The 24,357-nt window shown below is 42.8% G+C and overlaps 1 protein-coding gene across 1 annotated transcript in view; it reads right to left on the minus strand.

Annotated features, from left to right (window-relative positions):
• DOCK5 (dedicator of cytokinesis 5) overlaps nt 1–24,357 on the minus strand; it is a 154,398-nt gene that overhangs the window by 67,953 nt on the left and 62,088 nt on the right. Inside the window, exons 13-22 of the mRNA XM_065879847.1 lie at nt 23,528–23,653; nt 18,974–19,098; nt 16,917–17,015; nt 15,396–15,468; nt 13,020–13,123; nt 11,895–12,078; nt 4,727–4,824; nt 4,416–4,505; nt 2,857–2,957; nt 941–1,075 (exon numbers count right to left, since the gene is read on the minus strand). Of these exons, the coding sequence (XP_065735919.1) occupies nt 941–1,075; nt 2,857–2,957; nt 4,416–4,505; nt 4,727–4,824; nt 11,895–12,078; nt 13,020–13,123; nt 15,396–15,468; nt 16,917–17,015; nt 18,974–19,098; nt 23,528–23,653 (1,135 nt within the window). The remainder of the gene's footprint in view (nt 1–940; nt 1,076–2,856; nt 2,958–4,415; nt 4,506–4,726; nt 4,825–11,894; nt 12,079–13,019; nt 13,124–15,395; nt 15,469–16,916; nt 17,016–18,973; nt 19,099–23,527; nt 23,654–24,357) is intronic.

Here is a 24,357-nt window from a genome sequence, read left to right on the forward strand (position 1 = left end):
ATTTGAAGTTTTCTTTTGTAAATTATGTTTTTATTTTGCAGTGAGGATATTTACCATTCTTTAGTTGATTTTTAAGGGCCTTTAATTAATAAATCTACTGACATTTGAACTGTACTATAAATTACAAGTCTTTTTTCCATGTTAATTGTTTGCCTTTAATTTTATGATTTTTTTAAAAACACAAAGTTAAAAAAATACACATGCTCAAATCACAGGCTTGAAATCCTCTTACCTACAGCTTTACTCGTATTAACATATTAGCACGTTATCTTTCTAGTTTCCAAACCTGCCTTAGGAAAATATTTTAACAGTTTGGAAATCCAGCTATTACTGAAGGGTAGAGATGGCACTGGAGTTGTGGGCATTCCCAGAAGAGTTATTTCCTCATTCTTGACTTCTATTGTTTTTGATGGAACGATTATTCTAGAAATCCAAACTGGTCATTGTCGTATCTCTGGGGCTTAGTTTTCCCAGGTACCTAAAGCCTGGTGTCAGCAAAGAAACACACACCTCAGGAAACAACTCCTCCAATCAATTGTCACTACTGTCCATCTACTCCCAACAACAGCTCATGATCCTAGATTTATACACCCAACATCATCATGAAGCCCGCTGCTGTATTAAATACAATCTCATCACAGGAACCTGACTTCCTAGTTATCGTCACCAACAAAGACTTTCAGAAAGTTGCACATTGTAGCCACCTGCATCCCTAAATCCTGCCGTCACTACTGCCCTAGAAATTCTGCTGATCCAAAAGGACGTCACGTGAAACTTCGTGAACGGTTGTGTAGTGCACCCTCATCTTCACCCTGCAGTTCTGCAATTTGTTCGTTCCATGACCCAGCTGCTCACAGAGCTGAACAGGAGCATAAGGACTAAGGAAAAATATGGGAAGAGAGGATGGAGAGCGTCAACACTGTATCACAGTCACCATTACCTCAAGTAGAGCACTCTAGATTGGATGATGAACCTAAACAAGTACTTTAAGGCTTTCAAAGCAGCGAAACGCAATTCCGTCTTGCTGGAGTCATCTGCGTTCGCCACGTAAAAGTTCAGTACCTTGGAGAGTTTCCTGAAAAGGACAAGAAGGAGAAAAATGTCAATGGGGCACAGTGGTACTCTGGGGTTTGGGGTATGCTATACAGAAGGGAACTTGGCCTCCTGGGGAAGTAGAAATCACAACTATAGTAATTATTTCTTCTAGAATATGCCCTGAACAGGGAAGTTAAGTCCTTCGTAGTTTAGTTTTCTCATTGCGGTCTAGGCTTGCAGCTTCCCTTCTGCTTAGAAATAAGGGATGATTTCTTTCCCTTTGCAGGATTTTAAAAAATGATCAAGAAATCAAAGACTTGAAGGGACTTGAATCGTGAGTATATTTTAATCTCTGGCATGCTATACAGACATGTTCAGGTGTTTCTGTAAGGGAGGGACTGTCTGGCAAAGGTAGTCAGTCACCTTAAAAGCAGTCTAATTCCCTCCAGTCTGCCCCAGCTGTTTGGGATCCATAAACTGAAGCCAGATGGAAACTCTACCGAGTGTGGAAAGAAGAGCAACCCATGGTTCTGAGCATCTGATCCCATGAAACTGCTCTGGGATTTTTACGTTGCTCTTTGTGTCGTTCCAGAGTCTTTGGACTAGGCGTTGTCGTAATCTTGGGCTATCTCACATTTTTGAAGGCACTGATATTTTGAACTTTCCTTCTGGGAATCTCTGAGTTTTCCTAATATTAAGAAAAATTCACAGGAATCGTGTGGAATTGATCCATTCTTGAAAATAAACCCAGATTACCAGAAACACACCACCTGGGGTGTTGCATTTGGCTCTGTGTAATAAAGACCCAATGATAGGATTTCATCTCTTGTAGCTGCCGCCTACTTAGAAAGTGAGGCTATAGGGTGGAAAGAGCCCTATCACTGGTGTATCTGCTGCTTCCCCCAATCCAGCGGGCATTACATCCACTGTGTTACTTGGGGATTACGCTACATGACACCTCTTCTAGGTCACTTATGTTTTATTACATTTCTGGACCTTTAGGCAAATAAAACCGAGAACTTTCTTGTCTAGTTCAGAAAAAGCCATGAGGGATCAATGATCTGAATGACAGAGCAGGTCAGCAGCACTTGGCACGACCTGGCATAAGCCACCGTCAGAAAGATCTTTGCCATCTCAACTCTGTTCCAGTCACTGTCACGCTGCCCTGCACAATAACCGGGATGCAAGGCGCGGGGTGACAGGCCACATCCAACGGCGAGATGAGCTGAGCACTGCAGGGCAGAGCTCAGAGTGAACATTAGTCAGGGGCTCATAAACCAAAGACAGAAAGAAGGCTGCACTTTGGGAAAGCTGGAGACCACTCCCTCTTACGTAAAAGAAAAAAAATTAAATCTTCTCATAACCTCTAAGTAATAAATTCTACAAAGCACTTGCGGTGTACAGCTGAGGGAACGACCCTCAGTTCTATCACATGTCGTCCTGCTTCATCCTCTGTTTGATCCCAGCGGGGCTCATGCCGATCCCACTGACACCCGCCTCCGAAGATCCTGGATGGGGTCCTCTGTCCTGGACTGTGCTCCTAACAGCTTCAACGCCTCACCTATACATGCTCTGGTTTCTTAAAGAAGTACAGCCTTATCTCTTCCGTAACTTCCCAGAAAGCAGGGCCTTGAATGTAATCCCTTTGCCATGGTTAGAACAGTTAGATGGTTCCCACTTTCCCCAGGGAAGCTTAGAACAAGGTTCTGCGCTTCGAGGCAGGGATACTCAGCTCACGTCCCTCTGGTTTCTCAACAACCCGGTCCCAAGAGCACAAACCCGACAATCCAGCCACAAGCCCTGCCCGGGCCTGGTACTTACACATAGGCCAGAGTGGCACTGAAGTGCTTGTAAATGTAGGTCTCCAGGACGGGATTGAAATGCTGGAACTTGATGTCGCCTATCAGTGAAATAATAAACACCTGCCAAAGGTGGAAAACATAAATAGTAGCATAGCACAAGCCCCGGCATTCCGTCAACAAGCTGGAGCTGAACGTCTGGGACTTGCTTTTCCTTCTTGATCATTACGGTAGCATTCCCATGTGACTATTCCAGAGCTGAGGTCAAGTCTTGGGGTTTCTTTTTATTTGGCACAAACAGAGAGAGACCATTAAGTGTCAGGCACTGTGCTAAATGCTGTGAGGAAACCAGTGTAAGCCAGCACCCCTAGCCTCGGAGAGCTGACTGCCTCAGAGAGAGGGCAGCGCCCAGGTAACCAAGTCAGGGAAGAAAATGGGATGAGAGGGGGAAGGGTGTGGGGGAGGGCTTCCCACGGGAATAGTAAACACTAAGCCAAGGGTGCAGCTAATGAAATACTGCAGGACATCTGTCTCCTCAGCGCAGTGTGGGTGCCCCTCATAACTGAAGTCACCAGACCTTCGAGTCTCAATTTTCTGCTCATGTTAACTCTTACCACTACCAGACACAGAATCTACTGATACGAATAACCGCTTTGCACCTACTTGTGACAGAGCAAAAGAAGGGGCACCTTCCACACATGCCCGTTGCCAGCTGCTGTGTCCACAGGAATCTATCTCCAGACCTTCTCCCATGGAGTCATTACCATAGACTCTCTTGCCCATAAACCTGGCCAGGTGTGATGGCAGCTGGGGGCATTTTTCTCTTTGTCTGACATCCGTTAAGTGTCAACATCCTAAACTCTTCTTGAATCTACCAGTCTCTCCAAGCTGATGAATGAGCTGAAGCTACAATTTACCTTCCTCCTTCTTTGCTGCAACATTCAGGGAAAACTCTGCCCTGAACTTGAACCCCAACAATCAGAAAACGGTGCTCAGTTTGGATGTGTCAGCTTCCGCCACTCCACTGCCATCTCTGACCTTCCCAGAGGCCGGTATCCCCTCTCCTTCTTTGGATTTCCGGTCTGGGCATGGGTTGCACGTTTTAGTACTTTGTGTGACAATTTGAATTGTCTGCTGGGTTGCGTATGGTACAAAATGAGACCAAGACTCATTGCTGACTTGCAAATTCAGTCTCCCTTGCAAGAACGCACAAGGACGCGCATACACAACAAACCACAGTCGTCTTTGTTAACGGTATCTCCTGGTTTAGGACCAGACAATTTTAAAGCGAGTTAAAGGGATTCCTGATTTCAAAGGTAATAAAACAGCTTGTTTTCCCTAATGAGAAAGAGAAAGCTTATCAAAAGGGAAGATCTAACAGGAAACAAAGCCATAAATGTCTTGACTGTAAGTCAATTGTATCTAATGTTACTTGTGGGAATGTAGCCTCGAGAAATCATCAGAGAAATGTATACAAATACATATGCAGGAGCCTATGCATCACCATTACTTATAATACTGAACTATCAAAAACCACACAGTTGTGAGAACAAACACTAGATAATATGCGTAACTGCTTACCAGTGCATCAAACACAAGGAAGTCATATGTTTCATCGTCTGACATTTCCATCATAATGTTAAAAAGTGCGTCTAGCGTATCTTGCAAAAACTGAAGATAAGAAAAAGAGAGAGGTTATTTGGCTCCAGACTGAAGAAATTCGGGGCTAATTAGGTTTCAACAGAATAGGTTTAAAAATAGCATTTTCCTAAAAATTGGCACACTTGCTTCCCAATTTAGACAAGTTTTATGATTACACTCATCGGTTTAATTTAAAATATTGAACTAAGGATGCAGTGGCTGTAGTCCTAACTGTGAATATATAAACATACCTTAACAATTTCTCCTCCATCCACCTCCATTAACTTCTTTAAGTTGTGTTTAATGTTCTGAGGGTTCGAACGCCAATTTAACAAGCCTAACAGGTCAACTAGGAAGAATAACCACAAACCATAAACGTTAGACACGGATTAGCAGAGCAACGCATACCATTTCAGGACACAGTGACAGAGCTCTCTAGAAAAGATCATTGCTCCTAACGGTGGCTAATACCTTATGCAGTCTTTTAATTTACTGCCTCCTACCTAAATCAGAGAAAACCCTGGGGTCTTCTTTCCTTCTTCAGAGGAAAAAAACCAACCACAAGGGCTTCCCTGGTGGTGCAGTGGTTGGGAGTCCGCCTGCCGATGCAGGGGACACGGGTTCGTGTCCCAGTCCGGGAAGATCCCACATGCCGTGGAGCGGCTGGGCTTGTGAGCCATAGCTGCTGAGCCTGCACGTCCGGAGCCTGTGCTCCGCAACGGGAGAGGCCACAACAGTGAGAAGCCCGCGTACCGCAAAAAAAAAAAAAAAAAAAAAAAAAACACCAACCACAAATGTACAAGAACATAAAATGATGCCCAAATAGAACTCACGTCTCTCATATAAGACATCACAGCCTTACTGATGAAACATTTAAATAACCTTCCTACCTTTAATTTGCTGCATTGCTTAATTTGTCCCTTGTCACTATGTGTGTCTCAGTGGATGCAGAGGGGAAAATAAAAACTCATATATGTGCATTGATTCATTTAAATATCATACCCACGCTGTAGAGCAGATTTTATTTTTTACCTTAAAAGATTTTTTTTTATATTGGAGTATAGTTGATCTACAATGTTGTATTAGTTTCAGGTGTACAGCCAAGTGACTTAGTTATACATATATAAATATGTATTCTTTTTCAGACTCTATTTCCCATATAGATTATTACAGAGTATTGAGTAGAGTTCCCTGTGCTATACAGTAGGTCTTTGTTGGTTATCTGTTTTATATATAGTAGTGTGTATATGTTAATCCCAACCTCCTAATTTATCTCTCCCCCTGACCATCCCCCTTTGGTAACCATAGAGAAGATTTTATTTGTTCCACTTTTGAGATGAGGAAACTGAGGTTTTGTGAAATTAAATTCTTTGTCTTAGGTCACACAACGGCCAGGGAGTGGTATGGATGGAATTTAATGAGATTTATCTGATTCCCAAAAACCATGTCCTTGCTACTCTGTCATACTGCCTCCCCAGAGTTCTTCAAAGAAATAAACAGATGAGCAGATCAGATGGTTTCCTATCTTGAAAAGAAGGCAGAACAGATGAATGGTCCTTAGGGTAAGTCTGGGACAAAAGTCTTGAGGTGTTTTGGGATCTAAAAATGCAGAATTTGGGATCCTTAAGTCCCTTTCAGCTTTAATGAATGTCTAGACACTAAAAGTGAAATAACAGGGAAACAAAGCAGGCAGCTGGACTGTTGCTACTTTACCATTTTGTTTAGTGCATCATTTTACTATTTACAGAGCATTAGCTAGTAAAAGTAGCAATATGTACTTTTTAATGAATGGATTTGTAGAAGTATATATTTACAAGCAGCTGAAAATGTATTCTGTCCATTAGAACAGTCAATTTGCTTCACTGTGTTTGTTTTACTGGCTTGCAAACTGTTTAGTCCCTGGGAAGCCTCCAAAGCCTAGAGAGTTCCCACTGTCAACTGAATACAGTCCCAGTACCAGTCACAGAAGGCAGTAAGGCCCCTCCTATGACCCTCCTGCCAGCCCATCGCAGTCAGACAGATCAACTCAATACTCCCCAAGCTATGGCATGCTCTGAAAGCGCTCCCTGTCTTTGCATATGTCTTCCCTTTGTCGGAAATGCCCAGAAATACTTCCAATACTATGTATTCAGTCAGCTGCGACTTCTACTTCAAGAGCCATCTCAAACATTATTCCCTCTGGGAAGACACACCCAATAGTTCTCTGCTATCTGCACTCCTTGTCCGCATACATATACATTAGGGCAAACAATTAACAACACACTTGGTATCTCTTTGGCTCTGCCCATACATTGAGACAGTTCAGGGAAGGAACCTTATTGCATTCCTTCTTATACCGCATCATAGCACTAGCCACCTAGTAGGTATTCAATACGTGCTGGATCAAAGATTGAATAGATGGATGGAAACAGAACCAGGAGTCCCAAGGAAGCTGGTAGTGTACTCAAGACAATTCTTCACTTTCTTCATTCCTTAAGTACGTACTTCATAATAGGCACTGTGCTAGGCCTATCCACTAGGCACTGTCCACTGCCATCTTCCCATCTCCTATTTTTGCCACGGTGCTAGTCAACCGGACCGTTCCATCTGTTACCTCACTTCATGCGTGGCTGCCTAAGGAAAAGGATTTGGATACTTCATCATGCTGAAGAGTCACGCAGCAGCTTTAAGACCCTGCAAGGAACCCACTAATCAGTCTAGAGGTTTACTCCCTAGAGATATTTGCATGCCCCATCACTGCTAATATTAGGAATAGATTTGGCATCTGGTGAGTCATAAGGTCTTAGGGCAAGAAAAGTGGTGACACGGTGTTACAGAAACAGCCCTAGACTCACCGTGTTTCTGGTTAATTTCATTTGATTGCTGTAGAGTATCTATCCCATCTTATGGATGTACCAGAATTTATGCATTCTACTGTCACTAAACAACCAGTTGGGTTGTGGTTTTGAGCCGTCACAAACAATTCTGCAGCAAACATTCTCATATGCCTATCTGGTATAAGCAGCATTTTCTGAGGTATAAAACTAGACTACAGGGCTTCCCTGGTGGCGCAGTGGTCGAGAGTCCGCCTGCCGATGCAGGGGACATGGGTTCATGCCCCGGTCCAGGAGGATCCCACATGCCGCGGAGCGGCTGGGCCCATGAGCCATGGCCGCTGAGCCTGCGCGTCCGGAGCCTGTGCTCCGCAACGGGAGAGGCCACAACAGTGAGAGGCCCACGTACCACACACACACACACACACACAAAAAGTGGAGTAAAAAAAAAACTAGACTACATTTCTGGATTATCAAGAATAACCACCTCTAACCATATTAGATACTATCTAAATGTTATCCAAAGTTGTCCCAATTTACATCACTGTCAGAAGTATGTAAGAATTGGGACTTCCCTGGCGGTCCAGTGGTTAGGACTCTGTGCTTCCACTGCAGGGGGCATGGGTTTGATCCTTGGTTGGGGAACTAAGATCCCACATGCCTCGAGGCCAAAAAAAAAAAAGTATATAAGAATTCACACTACTCTGAATGATAATCCCCAAATTTAGGGTAGTGATTACCTGTCGGAAAGGGTTAGGGACCATAACGTTTAAAAACGAAAAGAATGACAAAGAAAAGCCCTAAGTTTTGGAGTTACAAATATCTGTTTTCGGACCCAAGTCCACCACTTATAAGTTTCGGCAAAATATTTCACCACCTCAGCTCGGCGCTCTGATCAGTAAACTGAGGTTAATAACGACAATATTGGTGTCTTCCCGTGCTAGGCTGTCGGTGGGTAAAATGAGATGTCTGTGAATGGCCTGGCACAGGTCCACACCTGCAGAGACTCGACTCCTCTCTCCCTCTCCTCTATCCTCACCTTCCATATGGGCCCAGCAACAAAATGATCCCATATACATCAGTCTGTTCTAGTTTTGAAATAATTCATAAAATAATGAAGGTACCTACAGGCTCTGTTTGTAACAAAGTCCAGTGGCTTTTAACTTTGGAGTCTGAATAGCCCTCCAAAGGCTAAGGAGAAACGCCTTTGGTCATGGTCTCTGAGTAAAAGGAGAACAGCTACCCTCCTCCTGATCAACAAATGCCCTCATAGAGTTGATGATTTATTCATGTTCCTCAGCTTCTTCTTTCTCAGAAGAAATTGAATTGGTTCTTTATCACTCCCATCAAATTAGAAGAAAGCAAACACACTTATTATCTGTCACTGGGAATGCCCCATTTTCTCTGATGCCCACGATGTCACCTCATCTTCCCCAAATCTGTCCCCTCCTCCTACCCCCATCCAGGTTGACAGTAGGTCACCCCGCTCTGGTTTAGATGAGTTTGCTTCTTTAAGTCTTCTTTGGGACAGGATATTCTTGGAGACTTTTTTTTAAAAGTATGTTGAGTGTTTTTGAGATCTAAACACTAGGAACGGGATGACAACAAATGGAAGACGACAGTTCTACTCGATGGAAGTTTCTGTGATGATGGGAACGCTGCAACCTGTGCTGTCCAGTAGGAAAGTCACCAGAGACAGAAAACCACTGAGCACTCGAAATGGGGCGGATGCAACCAAGGAACTGCAGTCATACCTTCACTTGACTTTAATTAATTTAAATTTCGCAAGCTACATAAGGTGCGGGACAGCACAGGTTTGGAACATTTAGAAGATGTGTGATGTTGGTATCAGCACATCAGGTTGAGTACTGCTACCTGTCAATAAGCTTCCTAAAGTTTTGCCTGGGAGATAATAAACAATGTAACAATATGGTTATCTCTAAACATTATCTCTAATAAGTTAATTTTACAAACTTTTATTACTTGTTTTCTTCAAACCTAGTCTCTAGGAAGGATAAACTACTAGATGTTTGGTAAACACTATCTCTTTCGAATATCCCTTTAGAGCCCCAAAAGTACATCAATGCTTTCTCTCATCTACCATCAGAGCTAAAAAAAAAAAAACACTTTGACATTTCCTAGTTAAAAATTTGGAAAATACCAGAAAGAATAAAGGAAATAAGAACTATCATCCAAACTTTTAATTCTTTTTAGCCTTTTTCTGTGTACATATAATAATGATGATGATGAAACGTTAATACTCATGTAGTATTTACAATGTGCTACACATTGCTGCTTTGCTTCTACTTATTTTAATTTACTTCGTTCTTCAAAATAAATACTATCATTACTCCCATTTTAAAACTGACGAAACCAAGTCACAGAGAGATCAAGTGACTTGCCCAAGATGAACCAGCTAGTAAGTGGCAGAGCTGGGATCTGACCCCAGGCAATAAGCTCCAAATTATCCTCATATATTTAAACAAAACCGGAATTATACTCTACATAGTGTTAACATTTTCCCATGTCTTTGACTGTTTTGAAATACATTTCACAGCTGCATATATTTTATCATTTAATAACATTATATACTTTAACCTGACCCCAACTATTGGACATTTGGACTCTTTGCACTGTTCCCCTATTATGAATCATAGGGAAACATCCTCATATATAAATCTTTGTGCACATCTCCCATTGTCTAGTTAGGTTCAATTTCTAGGGGTCACAGTACTGGGTCAAAGGGTCTGAATACATTTAAGATCTTTGGGGCTTCCCTGGTGGCGCAGTGGTTGAGAGTCCGCCTGCCGAGGCAGGGGACAGGGGTTCGTGCCCCGGTCCGGGAAGATCCCACATGCCGCAGAGCGGCTGGGCCCGTGGGCCATGGCCACTGAGCCTGCCCGTCCGGAGCCTGTGCTCTGCAACGGGAGAGGCCACAACGGTGAGAGGCCCGCGTACCGCAAAAAAAAAAAAAAAAAAAAAAAAAAGATCTTTGATACACCTTGTAATTCATCTCCCATAAACATTACACTACCTAACCCCGTATCAGCAGTTTATTTATGTTTACTTTCTCCCTAACAAGGGTTATATCATTGATACAGTTTTCTCGTGGCTTCCATAAAGCTCAGAATGCCTTCTGGCTTAACTTTGTGTCTTGTTTGTTTGTTTTGTTTTGTTTACTAATTTATAGACTTTATTACTTTTTTGAGCAGTTTTAGGTTCACAGAAAAATTAAGCCCAAAGTACAGAGAGTTACCATATACCCCTTCAAGGCTCCAGGGTTTCCCCTATTATTAACATCCTGCATTACTGTGGTACCTTTGTTACAAATGATGAATCAACACTGATAAAGATTATTAACTGAAGTCCATCGTTTAAGTTAGGGTTCGCCCTGTGCAGTACGCTGTGGCTTTTGACAAATGTATAATGACGTGCATCCATGCACCCATCAGGGTATCATTTAGTAAACAGTTTTACTGCCCTAAAAATCCCCCGTGCTCTGCCTATTCACCCCTCCCTCTCTCCCCGAGCCCTTTGTAACCACGGATCTTTTCATGTCTCCATAGTTTTGTCTTTTCTCTAGCTTAATTTTTGGTGCCTGCTTTTACTTTCCCATGTGTAACAGCTCTGAACCTCGCTCTGTTGAGTCTAACCAGTTGTCCGAGTTGAAATACTATCCACATTCTCTACGCAACCAAGATTCATCAAAATAAACAATACTGACCTGTTCTAAAGATCAACCACGTGCTATGTGATCCTTGAGTGTACCTTATATCTCAGCTGTTTTGTCTACCTTATCACTTCCCTAAGGCAGAGCCCCCAAATCTTCTCAGAGGTCAAAGGGACTAATCCTCCACATAGCACAGGGGACAAAGAATTTCTAAAGCAAGTTCCCAAAGCAGCTATTTCCTGGATCCCTATATTCCGCAGGACTCCTTACAAATTACATAGGTTAAATGAATAAGAAGCTGTTATTGGCTATCAAATGTCATGATATACACAAGAGAAGTGAAAATTGCTATCAGATTTCGTGAGGGGACAAAATGAAGCCGCATTTGAACTCTTCAGCTGATGTTATGGAAAATCTGACTGCTTGGGGAAAAAAATCGAGAAAGAGGAATCTATGTGGGGGACAGATGGAATGCTAACAGGAAACGCTCCCTGCTCTTTGCCATACCTGCTTGGACAGGAGACGGACGTTCCTCTGTTAGTATCCTACCCTTACTACCAACATTTCTTGTTATATACATCATACAGAGCACGGTATTAAGAGTTCTTTGCTGCCTTGAAGGAAGGAAACGTAAGACTTGCGAAATTCACAGCCTCTGTTAATGAATACATTTATAGATTTTACCATATTTAAAAACCACCGAAATGCTTTTCATTCTAGTGGAAAGATAGACATAGAAGCCTCAGGAAGAGCTTTAGCTCTCTAATCAGTCCTACCCAGAAAACATCACGTGAAGAGCAGAGAGAAGAATCCAGATAGCCCAGGACCCCACCTCAGAAGACACAGCCCCACAGCGTCCAGTCCCCTGAGTCTAACAAAGAAGCCTAGGAGGACCAAAGAGAAAACTCATTCTGTCAGCGAGGTCAGCACACCTACCGTTCTGAGTGAGCTTTGTGGAGCAGATGAGGGTGGCGATCTGAAAGCTATCTTTTGTGCTATCCTTGTTTGGCGTAAAGTTGGCTGGGGTTTTGGATGCCTGGAGCTCCTTTTCTTCCATCTCCACTTTGGTTCCAGGCAGGGTCAGGTAGAATTTAGCATCTTCCATTTTCTTGTTGTCACCCTGCAAAGGAAGCATGTTAGGGACACCAAGTGGTGGACAAAATCTCTTATGTGCAAATAAAATAGTATCTATCATGAGTGCAGTGTATTTTATCAAATTAGATCCCTTCCAACTCCGAGATACTGGGATACTGTCCCAGAGTTTGAGTCCAGAAATAATTTCAACATTGAATGAAAACAGAATAAGTTATGAACTAGAAGTCAACATTCTAGTCTCTGCTATAAGTAAATACATTAAAAATAAGGTTGGATTTCACTTTCTTGAACATGTAAATGGTCGCAATGATACTTCACTGGGTCCTTTGAGAAGAAATAGCTTGCCATGGCTTCCAACACTATTTTTGAGCTCAGGAGCTGCTAAGGGAAATACACATCAAGTGGATTCATCTCAAAAAAGCTACCAACCGTGTGAAAAGCCTCCTGGATACTGTTGGACAAATGAGATCTTCCCAACATCTGCTTTCTGCTCTAAAATCTCAGTGGAAGCGATAGCTCTGCAGCAGTTAGAGGGAAGAATAAGGACACAACTGATAGGAGAGGAAAGGAGGCCACAGAACGGAGAAATGGTGCCTGGCTCGCGCTGATATGAAAACCACATCCTACCACATCCACCACACTCTAACCCAGCCCAACAGTGCAACTATCAACGCTCCACATAGGCTGATGCAAAGAGCAGAAGAACAGCCCTTGACTGTTCACCTCCACGGACGCCATTTGCACAACAGGGAGGGACCATCACTTAAAAGACTAAAGGGATGGGAGACCATGCAGCTGGTGTGACCACAGTCCTCCAGGGTTCTAGACTTGAAGGGGCAAACATGTACAGCCCGAGAGAAGTTTCTGATATTTATACACATAAGTCTGAAAGGAGCTTTCAGAACCAATTTCAGGGGGAGTAAATATGTCCTTAGTCACTTTCTGAGGCTCCTTCTTTAGCACCACCTTATAAAGCACCAGATCGTGCCTCCCATCCTGCAGAGTGGTGCCGTCCGGGTTCATCAGCTTCACGAAGGCCACCCCGAAGGCTCGCTCCGATTTATCTCTGGCTGAAAAGACAGGAATACATGTCTGAGCAGGGCAGAAAGATACCAGGGGCTGATGGCTATGAGAGCTGATGGCACATTTTGCTCTGGGGTTTGGTGTTCAATCGTGCTATAATCAACACAGTTGAGCGAGCCCCGATAAGCCATACGTACTGTCCACGTCACAGACTCCTTTAAGGAAACAGTTCCCTAACTGAAATCTGGTGCCCCCAAGTATGCTCCTTTTCCTATATTTGTGAATGAATGACATCAGTACCGACTTGGTCACCCAAATCGGAACTGTGGGTGTTGACACTGAACCCACCCCCATGCCAGCTCGGCGTCCTGAGCGCCTCTGGAGGCTGTGCCTTTTCTCTCCATCCCTGCTGTTCCCACCTGAGGCCAGGCCACCCTAACCTCTTCCCTGTATTCCCACAAGATCTTCATAACAGATCTCTGTCTCCAGCTCTTCTCCACCCTTTGGGGATCTCCAAAATCAAATCTAACCAAGTCAACTGCCCTGCTCCAAAACCTTCCCATGACCTATCTCACTACTGCTGTTCTAAGACAGACTCTGTAAGTATTTTGTTTATTATCTTCTAAGGTTTGTGATGCCATCTAAGATTTCTGTTCCTCTCTTCTTTCCGAGATAGTAGCCCTGGTGCCAGGAGAAGTGGATATGTGTGTCCTGTGGCATTTGGGGGAGGAGGGTCCAGCCTCCTGAGGAAGCAAAGGGCCTCTCTCCTGGCCTTCAGGTGTTAACCTCTGAGCTCACCATGTCCCCTGCTTAAATGTCTACGGCTGGAGTGACTCATGGCCTGTTCTCACCACAGGCACACCTCTGAGGTCTGCTGTGACTCGTGTTACCCAGATCGGCTGAGCACGGGATTACACTACAATTTGTTCATCTGTTCTCCTGTTGACGGCCAATTTGGGGGTACCATGACGAAAGCTGTTATAAATATATACGAAATCACGACCGCTAACACCACCCATACAGCATTCTTTAATGGCTCCTCCATAACAGAGTTCAAAAGAACCTTCATCTTTCATGATCTGGCTCTAGCCTTCCTGGAATCAGACCACTGACATGTCAATCCAGGAACTTACTAGCCCTGTGACCTTGGGCACATACCTAACATCTCTGTGCCTCAGTTTCTTTACATATAAATGCGGATTAAAATGTGTATGGGTCTTATTGATTACTGTAGATACTAAACAAGATGGTGTATAAATAGAGCTTCGCAGAGTGTCTGGTACAAACTAAGAGCTTGATGAATGCTAGCTTAGTATGATGGAGAACTGTACAAAACTGCTGATAATTGACTACTTGCTGATACTTGACGATCTGATACTGACCTACAAAAATGGCAATTTCAGATGGTTCAATCTAATATCATGATGGCTCCCACGTTAGCCCTACCGAGCTCACTTTGCTTTTCAAACATATTTCTCCACCAGCACCCTTCACTGGGTTAACTTCTGCTCACCTTCAGGTTTCAGCTAGGATGTAGGAAACCTTATGCATAAATCCCCAGGCAGGGTTAGGCGCTGTGCTTACTCCTTGATGTTTGTTGCTGTAACACGTATCACGATGATCTGAACTTCATCACCTGTTTTCTTGCTCATCTTCCTAACTAGACCACAGAGACGTTTCAGAGCAGTGACTGTGTCCTATTTGCTATCATCTACCCAGGGCCTGGCCTGCAGTCTGGTAGGTAGATGGCATTCAAAAAATTCAGTTTGGAAGGAAGGACTGCATTTTTATGCAGTGCTGAATGAGAACAACACTTCCAGAAATGTTATGATCAATCTGAAAATAATCAATATTCTCCTCTGTTCACACCTTAGGAAAGTCAACTTATAAACTGTGATCTAAAACTTGAAACAGTTCTTTCATGAAAACAAAATAATTTGGGAAACAACATATTGAACAGTTCTCTTGCTTCAGGATTTCTCAGCAATGTGGCAACATACACGGTGAATGTCTAAGAGGGAGACATAATATACAAGCACTTTCTATCCCTATTCAACTGGGAAACTCTTTTTGTCAGACAGCATCTATTAGCGCTGTAGAATCTTAGCATTCATAGAGCACATTTCAGGGAAATTCTGATACACAATGATAAACACAGATCTTGGAAGCCCAGAAAAATTCATTTTAAGATTTCCTTAGCTTCACTGAATCTTGAAATAAAGATGCCAAGTATCTCATTCTACAGACCCACAAAAGCACTGTCAAGCAAGAGTAAACACTGTTTTGATTGAAACGTGTCGTCAACCTCCTAATACTCACATTCTTGAGATGACCGGTGTCGGAAGGTAAATCTTATATGGCAGCGAGCGACTTCTTCTATAGCAATGGATACCTGCACAATAATGAGGAATATCAATACAGTCCCCTGCACTCATAGTTCGTTTCATAAAATGAGGCACATTTTAGTATCTGATCACAGGAGTAATTCCTATAGAGTTAGATTTGGTGTAGGGTTTCATTCCAAGGAGATTTAGCTATTTTTCAACCGAAAGAATCTCAAGAGAAGATCATCTTGGCTGTTCATCATAGATTCTGAAAACGGAGATATTCCAAATTTCTAGTGCTTTCTCAAGTGTGAAGCAGGAGATACTTCAGGGGGAAAAGATCAGTACTTTCAGGTCTGTGGGCAAGACTGCAAGGTGTACATGGATATGTTAATAGTTAGGGCCTATAATAGAAGGAAAAGATAAAATACTGGGGACAAGGAAGTTTTTTGTTTTTTGGTTTTTTTGCTGTTTACATATGCAGAAGAGACAGGGGAAACAGAGGCATGGAGCAATGTACAGAGCAGAGAATTTGTAGCAAATAGTTAAATAAATTATGGCATGGTTATATAATGGAATATTATGCAAGAATCTAAAAATATACTTCTGAAGGCTTTTTAATGCCTCAAGAGAGTTGGAAAAGGCACAATATAAATTTGTATGAATGTCATGATCCAAATCCTATGAAGTATATAAAATTGTGGAAAATGGTTACTTCTGAATTAACATATTAATGCAACTTTTTTTTTTTTTTTAGTTTTCTACGGAGAGCTCATAAAACCTTGACAATCAGAAAAAGCCGATGTGGATAAAGAACAAGGTCCTACTGTAGAGCTCAGGGAACTACATTCAATACCCCGAAGTCAACCATAATGGAAAAGAATATAAAAAAGAATGTATATATATGTATAACTGAATCGCTTTGCTATACAGCAGAAATTAACACAACACTGTAAATCAACTATACTTCAGTAAAAAACCAGAACAACAAAAAAGGAAAGAGTTGATGGAGTCTGGGGCTCAGAAGAAGTGGAATCCAGTTTAGGCTCCGACACGAGCAGCTAGAGGAACTTGGTCACTTCACTTTTCTGAGTGTCAGTTATGTCATCAGAAAATGGGCTGCTGCAACTCGGACCGTTTGTCGCAGAGCTACTGTGAGGCTCACGCGAGCGGACTGATCTCAGGAGCACTTTGGAATTTGTAAGAGACATATTTAAATTGAAAAGAAGCCCAGCTAACTTGGTTACAGGCCAAGAAGGAAAGAAATGTTAGGAAACTGCTTGCACAGTGTGAAAATTTCCAGTTGGTTCTGGACCATCTTGGCAGCCTCTTACATCATTACAACATCAAGTTTCTCCCTTCCAATTTCAACACGTTTACGAACGAGAATGTTACTTAAGGTTTCTGAAGTTTACGAAAGAGAAATGAGCTCTACGAAAGATTTGTGGGTAAAAAGAAGAAAGGAATCTAAATGAGGTTTCATATATGATAGGGGTTACTGATGATACATTCTCACCTTGACAGTCTCATACCAACAGGGCTGCTTGACTTGGTAATAGACCACTGATTTGTACTCGGAAATGCCTTCGTATCCAGCACCAGGATGAATTGCTTTCTTCAGATGGAAAGAAAAAATTAGGAGGGGGTAGTAATATCTAGAACACTAAGGGTATTCCACATGGCCAGTACATGCCTTACACTGGCATACATAAGCTGATTACATCTGGGGGTGAACAGTAGAGTGAGAATGAGTTTCCAAGAAAATATGGTGTATATATATATATATATATACACAATGGGACACTACTCAGCTATAAAAAAAGAATGAAATAATGCCATCTGTAGCAACATGGATGGACCTAGAGATTACCATACTAAGTGAGGTAAGTCAGACAGAGAAAGACAAATATCATATGATATCACTTGTATGTGGAACCTTAAAGAAAATGATACAAATGTACAAAACATTTCTATTTACAAAACAGAAAGACTCACAGACATAGAAAACAAACTTATGGTTACCAAAGGAGAAAGGTAGCGGGGAGGGATAATTAGGAAGTTGGCATTGACATATACACACTACTATATATAAAATAGATGCACAACAAGGACCTACTGTATAGCACAGGGAACTCTACTCAATATCTTTTAATGACATATATGGGAGAAGAATCTGAAAAATAATATAGATAGATAGATGGATGGATGGATAACGGAACCACTTTGTTGTACGCCTGAAACTAACACAACGTTGTAAATCAACTACACTTCAATAAAAAAAAAATAATTAAAAAAAAAGAACCAGTTTCTAGCACTTTGAGGGTCCAAGTGTCTCAATGTGTAGTAGCTAAGGCACCCAGCACAAGCTTAACATTCCTCTTTGCTGGAACTTTTCTTCTCTCTTCCATCCCAGCCATACACTGTCCTTTCTTTCTTTCTTCTTTCCTCTCTCAGGGAACAGAGGCCTCGAGAGGGTGACCAGGAGCTCCAGCATGGGTGCAGACACACTGCTGTGTGAGGTCCTGTCTATACTCTGCTTTAAGGACCTGGTGTAGGTGTGGCATGTTCACTAGAACTTAGGGTTGTGTCTCTTCCTAGAAATGAACCACTTAGTTCAGTAGCATCAGGCCTCCATGGGGGCACTTCCAAGCTAGTTAGCAGAGCCGTGAAGATGTGTACTTGAACTCCTGGGGCAAAAGGACTCTCTCAACAGCACAAAGAAATCACTCCCGTACCGTGGCCCACCGCATCCTGCTTACCCCTCTATGCAGAAGACAACTTAGTCAACTGATTCCTTGGGAGATGATCATATCCATGGGGAAGTGCAGGGGTTGTGTACTCGGCTGTGCCCCCGCCGTGAGGGACTCAGTGAATGGAGTGCATTCCGAAGCAGGTAAGTATGGCTCATACAAGAGGAGCCAGATGTCAGCTGGGACAATGAAAGCCTCCCCCTGCCTCTCCTTCTCCTTGATGTCAGAATGAAGAGTCACTTCTGTTGGAGGAACAGTGGACCGGAAGGCAGGACACCTGTGCCCGTTCCCAGTGCCACCACTAAGTCCTGTGCTTCCCTGAGAAAATAGCTTATCCTTTCTGGGCTGCAGTTTCCCGATTCCCAAAACTAAAGAGCGTGGTAGTTGACCTCGAACCAAGAGCCATTCTGGTGTAACAGCTCTAACAGGCACATCTCCGCTGGTTTAGCTCACCCAGGGGGAGGGCGTGTGCCCTCCATATGACCTGGGCAGGAATGTCACACCATGCCAGCCCCGGAGGACCTTATCAGTCTTGAAAGTGGCTAAAGAACTTGAAAATGATACAGAATCTCTGCATCGGAAGTGTACACCTGAAATCCCTGGTGGTTTAAGGTCTTTCTCAGCACAGGAGAAATCATGAAAACAAGAGTCTACATGAATTTATTACTACAATTGGTGATTGCTAATCACAACAGGTTTCCTATTCTTTCCTTGTGAAACACCAAATGTGCTCTACAGTGGAGAACAATTAACATCACGTGCCAAGTCCTGTTGTTAGAAAGGAGCGTGTGACGGCAGCGGGACTGCTGGGGACACCACGTACCTCCAAGAGCCTGCCCTCCTCATCATACACAGACATGGTCACCTCCACGTTCTTCGGTGTCTTCTTTTTCCCTTTGTCAAACTCCCCATGGATCAGGGTGACGTAAATATCATTCCGAACATCTCCTGCAACACGACAACCCAGCCTGTGAGTGGTGCTGTGTGGAGTCATTTTTAAATCTCAGGATGTAATAAGATGCAAATTATAAGTAAAATATAAAATGTTCTGACTTGGTAATAAACTATTCATACAGCAGAAGTTTCTATGTGTATTGTTCCCTGTAGCTTACCTCATTCTACCTCTCTATATATACCACAGTGTCTTTGGAATACAGTTTAGTGTCTATCAGCAGATGAATGGATAAAGAAGATGTGGTGTGTACACACACACACACACACACACACACACACACACACACACACAAAATGGAATACTACTCAGTCAGAAAAAAAGAATAAAATTTTGCCATTTGCACCGACATGGATGGACTTGGAGGGTATTGGTGAAATAAGCCAGACAGAGAGAGACAAATACTGTATATCACTTGTATGTGGAATCTAAAAATTAAAACAGACTAGTGAATATAACAAAAAAGACACAGCCTCACAGATATAGAGAAAAGCTAGTGGTTACCGGTGGGCAGAGGGAAGAGGGGAGGGGCAAGATAGGGGTAGGAGAGGAAGAGGTACAAACAACTATGTGTAAAATAAGCTACAAGGATATATTGTAGAGAACAGGGACTATAGCCAATATTTTATACTAACTATAAATGGAATATAACCTGTAAAAACTGTGAATCCCTGTTGTACACATGAAACTTACCTAAGATTGTACATTAACTATATTGCAATAAGAAAACAGGAGCAATGATTTATCCACAGGGATATTCACTGTGATATTGTTTGTGAATGTGAAAACTTGGAATCACCCTCAATTTCCAACCACAGAAACAGCTGAATAAATTATGGCACAATAAAATGAAATAATATTGATTTACTCACTTAAAAAATGGACTGAGCATCTACTCTGTACCAAGCACTGTGCTAGGTGTTTGGGAAACGACGGTAAGCCATGCACCAGCCTTGCTCTCATGCAGCTGTAAGTCTGGTGGGCAAGAGAAGCATTCTCAGACAATCACCTGATGAAATGCATCATTACAAAAGAAGGGAAAGGCCAGGCTCGGTGAAAGCATCACACTAAGTCCCAACCTTGTTTGGAAGGTGTGGGAATCTCTCCTTTGAGCTGATATTGGAGGCATGGGAGGAAGAGGGAGAGAGAATAGCATGTGCAAAGGCCCGGAGGTAGTAGATATATGATGGAAGTCTTCAAGTGAGGGGAAAGCTGTGGTGAGATGAGGTGAGAGACAGGCATAAGACAAGTCTCCCTGAGGCCTGCAGGCCAAGTGAAGAATTTATACCTTCATCCTAAATATAGACAGAAGTCATGTTTTCAGCAAGGAGGGAGTGGGACGAAATCAGATAGGCATTTATAAAAGATCATTCATGCTATAGTGTGGAGAATGAGGCAGAAAGAGCAGAAACAGGAGAAACAGTTAGGAAGTGCTGGCACTTGTCCAGGGAATTGATGACAGTAGCTAGAAGTTGGGTAGCGGTAACAGGATGGAGAGAAGGGGGTGACATTGAGAAGCCTTTGAAAGGGAAAACTGGCAGGTCTCCTCCATTAATTTTGTGTGAGATGTAAAGGAAAGGAGTGTCAAGGGTGATCTTCAGGCTTCGTGTTTGTGCAGCTGGATGGATGAGGGGCTGTTCTCTTAGATAAAACACAACAGAAGAGTCAGGTCTAGATGCCCAGGATGACAAGTTCCAAATGCGGATTTTGAGTAAGAAATAAACAAGGAGAAGAGTGATCCAATGGGAAGAGGACCCACTCAAGTCCTGAGGCAGGAAGCAGTTGGATGGATGGTTGTGGAGTTCAAAGGAAGGGTCTTGGGCCTACAGATTTGGATTTGGAGGCAACTAACACACAGAAGCAAAATGAGTGGATGAGATCCACCAAGGGAGGGAACAGAGGGGAGAAGGAAAGGGTCCTGTTACAGATTGAATTGCGCCCCTCCCCCCAAATTCATATGTTAAAGAGGTGAATAAGGTCAAATGAGGTCATATGGCGGGTCCTAATCCAATATGACTCGTGTCCTTATAAGAAAAGATTGGGACACAGACACGCAGACTGGGGGGTGACGGTGTGAGGACACAGTGAGAAGGGGGCCACCTGCAAATCAAGGAGAGAGGATTCAGAAGAAACAACCCTACAGATACATTGATCTTGGACTTCTGGCGTCCAGAACTGTGAGAAAACAAACTTCCGTCATTTAAGCCACACGGCCCGAAGTATTTTGTTATGGTAGCTCAAGCAAACTAAGACAGGGCATAGACCGAGGAACTCCAACATTTAAAGGTGAGGTCGAAGATGCTCAGGTGGCAAAGGATTCCTGGGAGAGGCCTCAGGGGGATGGAGAAAAAGAGGAGTGTGTGGGATCACAGACGGCGAGGGGGAACATTTCACGGAGGGAGTGGTCAACCTGGTCACATACTGGCCCGAGGTGACCATTACGCTAAAAATATCCAGTGGACTTGGTGCCACTGTAATCTTTGGTGACTAGTGACAGCCATTCCAGACAGGATAGAGGGAGACTGGCAGGTGAGGAAACAGAGAGTACATAATCTCTTCCAAGAATTTAGCTACAGGAGAAAGTGCAGGAGAGGGTGAAGTTTAAGATGAATCTGCAGCCTGTTTCAATGATGATGAGAGGGAGCCCAGCTGAGGGATGTGAGCCCAGATCTTCTATTCCTCAAACCTGGCCGATTACCGGAATCCCCCGCAGAGCCCCGGTCATACAAACTGCATCAGAGTCTCTGGAAAAATCTGGGAATCGGTATCTTCATATTTCCCAGGTGATCCTGATTGGCTGACCCAAAGACTAGCATACTTGGGAACCATCATCCGAGATGATTTTTAAAGTCTGTTATAGCCCTGGAAGTTTATGAACCAATACTACTGAATAGAAAGAATCTTTCCAAGCCAGATTTCCAAGATAAATGCACTTTGTCCAAAAGATAAACTTCTCTATTTTCGTTTTTCAGATTTCGATCTTGCTGTAGCAATAAAACTGCCTTCAGTTATAGGAAGAGTATCAATACTTATTTTTATAAACAACAAGAAGACAAAACATTTTCCTAGAATGTTGATGAATATGTATTAGGGTGAAATGGCCCTGGAAGGGATGAAGTAGGCAGATGAAAAACTACTTTTCATGAGAAAAGAAGAAAATGATAATCTCAATTTTAGAACCCTTTCATTCATTCCACAAATATACTTTTAATACCCACCATGTACAGAAATGTGTGAGGCATCAAATTATTACTGCTCCTTAATTTCCCAAAGGAGAAACAAGATCTTGTATTAGTTTAAAAGAACCTGAATTTTTATGCAATAAACAGCTTGGTTTTTGAGAATTTTTCTAACATGCCAAAGATTGTTTATTCATATATTCTTTCTTCCTATCTATCAAATATACAACATACTTATATTTTAATAGTTATAACACATATATTTTATATAATACACATATATAAGGTTCCTCGAGGGGATGATTTCCTTTGACCACTATAACAATCAAGAAAGTAAATGGGGGCTTCCCCGGTGGCACAGTGGTTAGGAATCCACCTGCTAATGCAAGGGACACGGGTTCGATCCCTGGTCCTGAAAGAGCCCACATGCTGCGGAGCAACTAAGCCTGTGCGCCACAACTACTGAGCCTGCGCTCTAGAGCCCATGCTCTGCAGCAAGAATAGCCACCGCAATGAGAAGCCCGCGCACCGCAACAAAGAGCAGCCCCCGCCGGCAGCAACTAGAGAAAGCCCTCGCGCAGCAACGGAGACCCAACACAGACAAAATTAAATTAAATAAACTTATTTAAAAAAAAAAAAGAAAGTAAATGGGTTAAATCAGTGAATTCACAAGAACACCTATGCAGATTACCAACACGCGGTGGCCAAAAAAGATGAAACTAAAGTAGGAAACTGCAGAATGTTTACATTCTTGTCACCACAAGTACGGGGAGAGCCGAGAACATAGTTGGAGCTTAAGCCACTGGAGCAGAAGGTCCAGCTGAGTCTGAGCTGAGTGGGCACATCGCTGGAATTTCCTGGCAAGGAGCTCATGGTGCTGGTGATGCCATCACGAGAAGAGGTACGAGCAGATGAAGCAAATTATTCTCGGGACAGAGAAGCTGTGCTATTTAGCGCTACTTAATGGATGGTCGAGGAAGTATTTCAGAGGGGCTTGTGCAGAACGTAAAGAGAGAGCAAAGAGAAATTTCTGAGTACATTTAAAAGCGTTCTCTTGGGCTTGCACACTGGGTAGTTTTCTAAGGTACTGCAACCCCGTCTCTATCTCCCACCGTCTCAATATCACTGAATGCAAATAATGAAATCTTATGGATCCATGTTGCCTCAAGAGTCCCATTAGAAGTGATGGCTGCATGGAACAAAGTCCTAGAGGACGCAGAACAGGTGAATCAAGCAAAGTGTTTACCTGGAAGGATTATTTCAGGAAAGCCCATTTTCCGGGCGATTGCTGTGGATCTATCCACCAAGTGTGAAAAGTTTTTCTGAACCTGTGTGAGGTCCCCCGGCAGGAGCTTCAAGGACACCCAAAGTCCTTTAAAGAAAGAAAAGATAAACTTTTAGCTCTTTGTTATGATCCATATAATAAACACACACAAACGCTGAGAAAAATATGTGTGGTATTGATACAAAAACACATTATTATAAAGATGTAAATTCTCCCCTAGTTAACTTAGAATTTTAATGATACTCCCAACAAAATCACAGTAAGGGGGCTTCCCTGGTGGCGCAGTGATTGAGGGTCTGCCTGCCGATGCAGGGGACACAGGTTCGTGCCCCGGTCTGGGAGGATCCCACGTGCCGTGGAGCAGCTGGGCCCATGAGCCATGGCCGCTGAGCCTGCGCATCTGGAGCCTGTGCTCCGCAACGGGAGAGGCCATAACAGTGAGAGGCCCGCATACCGCAAAAAAAAAAAAAAAAATCACAGTAAGATTTCTTTGAGAATTTGATGTTTACTCTGGGGAAAAAAAATAAAGATAGCCTCTCTCAGATATCAAAATACTGTAAAGTTATAGTAATGAGTGATATTAGTAGTAGAAAAGATATATAAATCAATGGAAACAATGAAATCAAGTACTATTTTATACAGCAATTAAACATACAGCAAGAGAGACATAACAAATCATGAAAAATGGAACAATTCTATAAACGTGCTGGGATAATTTTCTAGCTACTTAGAATCAATCTAACCTCTCACGACACATTTTCACTAAAATAAATTCCTAATATAACAGAAAA

This window comes from Phocoena phocoena, chromosome 6, assembly GCF_963924675.1.
Source record: "Phocoena phocoena chromosome 6, mPhoPho1.1, whole genome shotgun sequence".
NCBI lineage: Eukaryota > Metazoa > Chordata > Mammalia > Artiodactyla > Phocoenidae > Phocoena > Phocoena phocoena.